Source organism: Tachypleus tridentatus, chromosome 10 (genome assembly GCF_004210375.1).
Source record: "Tachypleus tridentatus isolate NWPU-2018 chromosome 10, ASM421037v1, whole genome shotgun sequence".
Lineage (NCBI taxonomy): Eukaryota > Metazoa > Arthropoda > Merostomata > Xiphosura > Limulidae > Tachypleus > Tachypleus tridentatus.
This window is the reverse complement of record NC_134834.1, coordinates 33,222,742-33,230,975: the sequence shown is the minus strand read 5'-3', so window position 1 is coordinate 33,230,975 and position 8,234 is coordinate 33,222,742. Positions and strand designations below refer to the sequence as shown.

The 8,234-nt window shown below is 36.1% G+C and overlaps 1 protein-coding gene across 1 annotated transcript; it reads left to right on the top strand.

The window, feature by feature from the left end:
* The first annotated feature begins 50 nt into the window (after nucleotides 1–50).
* Nucleotides 51–7,351, top strand: LOC143229025 (uncharacterized). The gene is made up of 2 exons (XM_076460669.1): nucleotides 51–592; nucleotides 5,148–7,351. Exons 1-2 carry the CDS (start codon nucleotides 408–410, stop codon nucleotides 5,542–5,544), a joined length of 582 nt encoding a protein of 193 aa, XP_076316784.1. The 5' UTR covers nucleotides 51–407; the 3' UTR covers nucleotides 5,545–7,351.
* Nucleotides 7,352–8,234: the final 883 nt, after the last annotated feature.

The following is an 8,234-nucleotide window of genomic DNA, read 5'->3' as shown; positions in this document are numbered from 1 at the left end:
GGTGTGGAAGAAAGCGATGAAGAACTCGAGAAACCCGCCAACAAAGCGATTCTGATAAATGCAATTACTCAACAGAAAATGCTATAGGGTTTTGTTACAATCAAAGATTCACTTCTCTAAAGCTCACCAATGCCCACCTTCAGCCTACTCAAAGTGAGAAAGTAGCCGACGTTCATTATCAGTTAAGCAAATCCTTTCACGGTTATCACAAGTCAGATAAAGATTTGAACAATTCTCATGAGAGAATTAAAAGCGCTGATGTCAGCAAAAAGCAAAATAGTTACGTTCCTTGTTTAACCCGATCCGCCATTTTGAAACAGTATGAATTAGAAAGTTCAAATGAAATTAATGCGTACAACTATCACCGATATCAAAGAGAATCATCTTTTCCTGAGAGTCTTGGTAAAATGTCCAATGAAGAGGATGACCATGTAAATGGAGCTAGCTTAGGGGACACGGAGGACAATATCTTCACCATTGGGGGTCAAAGGGTGGTCATTTCTTCTGTTCATTCTGACGACGAAGCCGACGTATCCAAACAAAGAGAAAATGAAATGGTCGTCTCAGGTCGTGGAAGCGAAAACCCAGAAAGGTACGAACAGTTGAGTTTAAACAAATTATTCAGGATCCTGTATCTATTTCTTCAATGATTCATTCTTATACACATTACAATATATTTTCTTCCGTTTGTCTTTATTGATGTCTTATTATTTCACCTTTTTGTAAATACATATATGTTAACTATTGAATGAGTGTATTCTAATACTTTAAAATGTCTTCCCATATCGCGTTCTTGCAGAAAACATAAGTTTATTGCTTGTTCTGCTTTCTTTATGAAAATTTTGAGAATCCAAATAAATTAAAGTTTGCCTTTTATTATTATTATTATTATTATATCACACTTTGGCTATAATTATACATATATGTTTATAAATAACTGTTATTATTAGACATCTACAATACAAGTTCGTATTATGTTCAGTTTACTTCTCCCATCCTTCCATTTTGAAGCTGTGAGTGAAAATTAAAAAGTATAATTTCGCTAGATGGAAGGTGGCCCGGCATGGCCAGGTGGTTAGGGTCGCGGGTTTGAATCCCCGTCACACCATACATGCTCGTGCAATAGGTGCGTTATAAAGCGACGATCAATCGCACTATTCGTTGTTAAAAGAGTAATCCAAGAGTTGGCGGTGGGTGGTAATGACTAGCTGCCTTCTCTCTAGTCTTATACTGCTGAATTATGGACAACTAGCGCAAATAGCCCTCGTGTAGCTTTGCACCAAATTTAAAACAAACAAATTAGGCGGATAACAATGGGTATGATAGTAATAAATGAGCCTTCGTAACAGTTACCCCCTCCCCTCCCTCAATGTTAACTCAGAAGCAGATTCAGAACCTCTCTCCCACCACCTTACAGCTCCTGTCACTTGATTTTTGTTTTCATTCAATATTTTTTTAGTAAACTCCGAAGCGAAATAAAAGTACAAGTATCGAATATTAATGAAGTGATGTGTTATTATACCGTAGATGTGATTATATACGATCAATCCAAACAAACTAGAATTTCGTTCTTCTAAACTTTATCTGAATACAAATTCGTATAAATAGTGTTTCAGTCTTATCTTTTGCAGCGAAAAGCTATATACGATGTAGTTCTGTACTCACAGAAACAACTAAGAGTCCTAGTTTGTTATTACAAACCCTTATTCTAAACCACCAAGGAAGGGGAAATGACTAGTGTTTCGGGCTGACAAAATCAATATTGTTTTCTGTATGAAAATTTTTATAAGAATTTATCAGTGAAAGTAAAGAATAGTGTAGTATCATGTCAATGACACTGTCTGATATGTTTGATTAAATAGGTTATCTGATTAACAAACTCTCATGGTTCTAATAAGGACATTTGGATTGTGTGGCAAATTTTGGTTTATTGGTTCTATTTATTTATTCATCAGAAGAATATTATCTTGTGTTAAGGCTGTGCAGATATTTAGAGCACAGTTTTTTTTTGAGATCGCAAACTCTCTCTCTCAGAGCACTAAAAGGTGTTACAGTTTCTTTCTAATGAATGTTACTAATAAGTTATTCATTGCAAATCATAGATACATAATAGTAGGTATCACCCAGGTATCCAAATAATTCACGCACAAAAGAACATCCGAATTTGTAAACGATAAATCGACCGTTCAGAGTATCAGTTACTTTATATTATGCGCATAACACTAATAATAACACTCTACAAAACAAAAAAAGAAGCCTAACTTCCGGTATAACAATTAAAAATTTTCGTATACCATCTGTCTACTTTGTCATGTCAACAGGACTAGCTGTTAGAAGGCTTGGACTATCACTACAGTTACTTGGCTGGTCTGTGGGTATCCACTTTTAATATTTCGTTAAATAAAATACATATACAGATATTTTATTTTTATTATAAATGGTAAACATACCATTAATTAAATAAATGTTAACTACAATTCATCCCAATAGATGGCGTTACACATTCACTGTAGGTTTTAAAGGTGAATTTGTTTGTTTGTTTGGAAATTTCGCACAAAGCTACTCGAGGGCTATCTGTGATAGCCGTCCCTAATTTAGCAGTGTAAGACTAGAGGGAAGGCAGCTAGACATCACCACCCACCGCCAACTCTTGGGCTACTCTTTACCAACGAATAGTGGGATTGACCGTCACATTATACACCCCCACGGCTGGGAGGGCGAGCATGTTTAGCGCGACGCGGGCGCGAACCCGCGACCCTCGGATTACGAGTCGCACGCCTTACGCGCTAGGCCATGCCGGGCCTTTAAAGGTGAAAGTATACAAACAAAAGTATTAAAAATTATAAGTTTTGAAACGAAGCAGGAATTAATACCACAGTCACAAATGTATATAATTTAATCCATACTTTGCTGCTTTATACACTTATCTGTATGCTGAAATAATGATTACACTTTACAAATTGTGATTCCGGTTTTAATTCATATAAAAGTTATAGCTATAAGGGATACAAGTATACCAAAAGTTTATAGATGTTGTGTCCATTCCATGGACAAATAAATAAAACGATACTAGTTGGACAGATTTTAAAACTATTTTCATTTCCGATTTTGGTTGGCGTTTTGATTCGTATAACTAAATGCAACGGCACAGCAAAGCTAGGTGGATAGGACCCTCGACTCCTTATCTGAGGATCGCGGGTTCGAATCCTCGTCACACCAAACATATCGCCATTTTAACCCTGAGACCGTTATAATGTGACAGTCAAACCCACTATTCGTTGGTGAAAGAGTAGCCAAGACTTGATGACTATCTGCCTTCCCTCTTGGCAGTCTTACTCTACTGAGCTAGTGATTGCTAGCTCAGATAGCCCCTCATGTAGTTTTATGCTAAATTAAAACAAGCTAACTAATTAACGAATGAAATGAAGCAAGTTTACCGGTTTATAGAATGGCTCTGAGTTTGTTCTTGTTTTTGTAGGGTTTTTCTCCAAGTGCAAACTTTCAGTTCACAGCTTATCTCTGTCATATATTGACCGATTTAAGATATAATTAGAGTTTTGGACTCAGGAGATCAAACCCTTTCAACTGACGTATTTGCTCATGCCCAAGATCTCAGAGCTTAATTTACTTTAATTCTGCTTAAAAAATAATTTCAATTTCAGAGTAGGCTTGTAAAGATTTTATTGAATAATAAAATCGAACCAGGTGTACGCCGCGCGCTCCATGCTTGGTATTTCTGGCACAATATATCTGATAAAAAGGAAAGAAAAAAAAGATCTTATAGATTAATTTACTCTATTCCTGTCTAAAAGAATTTCAAATTCTGCGGCTATTGAAGTTTCCCTCTTGTAATATGGTCAAGCTTTGCATATTTTGTTTCCTACAGAATTGTGCCAGTGAATCAGTGATGTCGAGAAAACCCACTTGTGGAAAAAAATATATATGTAAAAACGGCTCGTTTGGGTTGAGAAAATTTTTGGCATATATTGTGCCAGTGAATATTTCATTTTGAGGCCTGTAAAAATAGATCACATTGCCTGAAGGCTAAATTATTACGGAATAGAGACAAGAGTTCCATATGTTTAAACGTTGTTCTAGGCCTAGATGACGTCACAGAAATTAAGGGCATGCGACTGTATCGAACGCTTCTGGAGTTCGCACGAGAGTTCCAGTATATTCATTATGACAACATAAAATTCGGAAGGTGTCTTCACCTGCTTACCACACAATGTGTTATGATTATGAGTAGTACTTTTTCTGCACGAGACACCAATATCATAATTGTAACAACTCGTATTTATATATCTTGAAACGTATAAAATCTGTAAACTTCTCGGTAATAACAAGAATCAACGCAATTTTTTTTCACGCTTGATGTTCGATATCAAAATGTATGAATTAATGTCTGAAGCTAAATAGGTAAGACTCGTTTACCGAATTGCAAATGCGAATCCTTCGGAAGAACAAAAATAGTTATAGATTTGTTAGCATATATTATTATTACTATTTATATTTGGTTACCTTCTAGTTTTACACAGAATGGACACAGTAAGGTTGGAGTTTTATTATTGACAATTTTGTCTTGGTTGTTGTTGATTATGTCGATTTTGATGGTTAAGTGTTTTTCATAAAATTCAAAACAGAAGCTGTCCACTAAAACGTCCCCCAGTTGTTCAGTCTCTGAAGTGAAACTAGCAAGTCTAGTTTATAAAAATACAGGATGAGGTAACACTTTTCGTCCCCAGTAAAATGTCTTAAAATAATAAAAGTAGTATATTAGCTCAAAGTGACAAATCAGGTGGTAGGCCAGTCGCCTCAACAACAGCCATGAAGTGAAGCATAATGTTTGATCATTTACGCCAAATGCGAAAGTATGGCGCGTGTTCTATCACTATGCCCCTGCTGTACTCCGCAACAGTAGGTGTGGAGACGTAACTGTACACAAGGTAATTCAGACGCTATTACATTAAAATTATTTCTACTTTATAACGTTTTACTTTCGATGAAAAAATTCGGTAAAACCAGTGTATTTGAATAGAAGTCTTTCTATTTATTGGTTTGATGGTTTCGTATTTTTACCACATTTTATTTTTTTATTTATTCAATAGTATTCAATCTAACTTTAAAGTTTTTTTTTTATTTTTTAGATATCCAGAGGACTCTTCGATAGCTTCGCTATCAATCGAGAAGAAAAGAAGACGGAAACAATGCATTTCGGAATCTTTTTCTATAATATTTTTTGCGGGTTTCATCATTTTATCTTCGTTGGCACCATGGCTTTCAATTCCGTCCTATGTTGTGTCGAATCCTGATCAAGATACGTTTAAACTCATTATGTTGCTTTGTGTGTTCGTCTCTTTTGTGTTTCTCTTTATCGGCTGCATAATAGGTAACTTTTATTGGTATTTCGATAGGCAAACCGGCAGGTGGCGGGTCATGTTACACTGTGGGAAAGGTCCAAAGCCTTACTACTGGGGTTGGAATTTCTCTTCTGAGAAAAACAAATCTCAGAAGAACCAGTCTAAGCACATAGAAACTGTGTAAAACTAATTCATTACCAAGCGCTATAAAACCTGTCTCTAGTGTCTCATCAAGTAGCTCGAGAACTAATAACGCTGAGTTTCGGAGCTCGATTCCCAATGTAGGCACAGCACAAATAACATGCTTAACAAAAGCAAACAAAGCTGTGAGCTCTAACGTCAAGATTTTTTTTCATATCAAAACCACTAGAAAGGAATTTTGTTCCTAATTTTTCTTTTTTATTGTTCAGGGCAGTTTAATAGTTTCCTTGTTTCTCATAATTCTATACCATATAATTAATTATACGTAGAATATTGATTGTGTTAGTTTCGGTTGTGTAAGTAATGGTAAAAGATCCAAGGGTCCCAGAAAGCTGATAAAGATAAAGCACAACTCCAACGTGGTTTCCTGACCAGAGTTAATTGTGAGACGAATTATTTTTAACACTTGTAATAAAAAATAATCAGCGAAATATTTGTGACGTATTAATTATTTGATATAGAGGGCGTAACTGAAACAATATACCAAAAGTTCCATTCACACAAAGACTAAACATAACAATGAGTGTTAGATACGCTAGCCGAACTTCAGGATAAGGCACTACTTTACGGAGTTTGTTATTGACTCTGTTCGTCTCTGTTTTGTGATAGATACCCTGTGATGCCATATTTCCCCTGGTAACAATTGAGGCACCAGCACCCAAAACACAGTTGAGGAAGGAAGGACAAGTCAATTTGATTTTTTGGGGGAAGACAAAACAAGACATGATTAAGCTAAATTTTAAAGGAACTTATTATTCTCCTACCCAGAAATTTTAAACATTGCGTTTCAAAAAGTACTTTGTTTTGAATTTTGAAACCCCACAGTATTCACATACCTTCAGAGCTTAGAAAGGATCAGAAGGTTTTTTATTATAATATCTAACAGTTTTGGGAGTAGATGGGAGAGGTAACAAGTTCCTTCAAAATAGAATTGATTAATAATATTCTTTCGAGCATTATTTAATTAAATAAACAATTATTTAGTGCAGAAATGTCATTTGTATGAAAAGTTGGGTTAAAGGGAATACTTGTTGTTGTGGTATATATTTGGTTGGCTTCTAGTATCCGAGAACAAAAACTTATCGTAAAACGGTCGTGCGCGTGTAGTCGTTTTTGTTTGTTTTTGTTGTTATAAGCATTGCATTTGCTACATGTGTGTAGAATTAAAATTGGAGGAGAGAGAAAGTTTGAGTTGGTAAAAAAAAACTCCCTTTACACTTGTAGCGACGTAACTGCCTGTTAATAATCATGTGTTGTAATAATTATGGCTTTTACTGCTAATCGCAATTTTTATACATAAAATTCTGTTTGCAGTCTACAACTCGTTAAAAAGAACGCTTAGAATGTGTGCCATTTGTTTGTGACGTATGAGGTCACATCAAAACGAGCCCTTCCTTGATTCAAATTAGGCGAATATAAAAATTAAGTGGACTGAGACTAGTCCAGTGGTTAGTGTATCCGGACTGTGAATCCAGGAAAAATTAAGTAAACTGACACTAGTCCAGTGGTTAGTGTATCCGGAGTGTGAATCCAGGAAAAATTAAGTAAACTGACACTAGTCCAGTGGTTAGTTTATCCAAACTGTGAATCCAGGAAAAATTAAGTAGACTGAGACTAGTCCAGGGTTAGTGTATACAGACTGTGAATCCAGGACAAATTAAGTAGACTGACACTAGTCCAGTGGTTAGTGTATCCGGAGTGTGAATCCAGGAAAAATTAAGTAAACTGACATTAGTCCAGTGGTTAGTTTATCCAAACTGTGAATCCAGGAAAATTTAAGTAGACTGAGACTAGTCCAGGTTAGTGTATACGGACCGTGAATCCAGGACAAATTAAGTAAACTGACACTAGTCCAGTGGTTAGTGTATCCAGACTGTGAATCCAGGAAAATTAAGTAAACTGACACTAGTCCAGTGGTTAGTGTATCCGAGTGTGAATCCAGGAAAATTAAGTAAACTGACACTAGTCCAGTGGTTAGTGTATCCGGAGTGTGAATCCAGGAAAAATTAAGTAAACTGACATTAGTCCAGTGGTTAGTTTATCCAAACTGTGAATCCAGGAAAATTTAAGTAGACTGAGACTAGTCCAGGGTTAGTGTATACGGACTGTGAATCCAGGACAAATTAAGTAAACTGACACTAGTCCAGTGGTTAGTGTATCCAGAGTGTGAATCCAGGAAAAATTAAGTAAACTGACACTAGTCCAGTGGTTAGTGTATCCGGAGTGTGAATCCAGGAAAAATTAAGTAAACTGACACTAGTCCAGTGGTTAGTGTATCCGGAGTGTGAATCCAGGAAAAATTAAGTAAACTGACATTAGTCCAGTGGTTAGTGTATCCGGAGTGTGAATCCAGGAAAAATTAAGTAAACTGACATTAGTCCAGTGGTTAGTTTATCCAAACTGTGAATCCAGGAAAATTTAAGTAGACTGAGACTAGTCCAGGGTTAGTGTATACGGACTGTGAATCCAGGACAAATAAAGTAGACTGACACTAGTCCAGTGGTTAGTGTATCCAGAGTGTGAATCCAGGAAAAATTAAGTAAACTGACACTAGTCCAGTGGTTAGTGTATCCGGGTGTGAATCCAGGAAAATTAAGTAAACTGACACTAGTCCAGTGGTTAGTTTATTCAAACTGTGAATCCAGGAAAAATTAAGTAGACTGAGACTAGTCC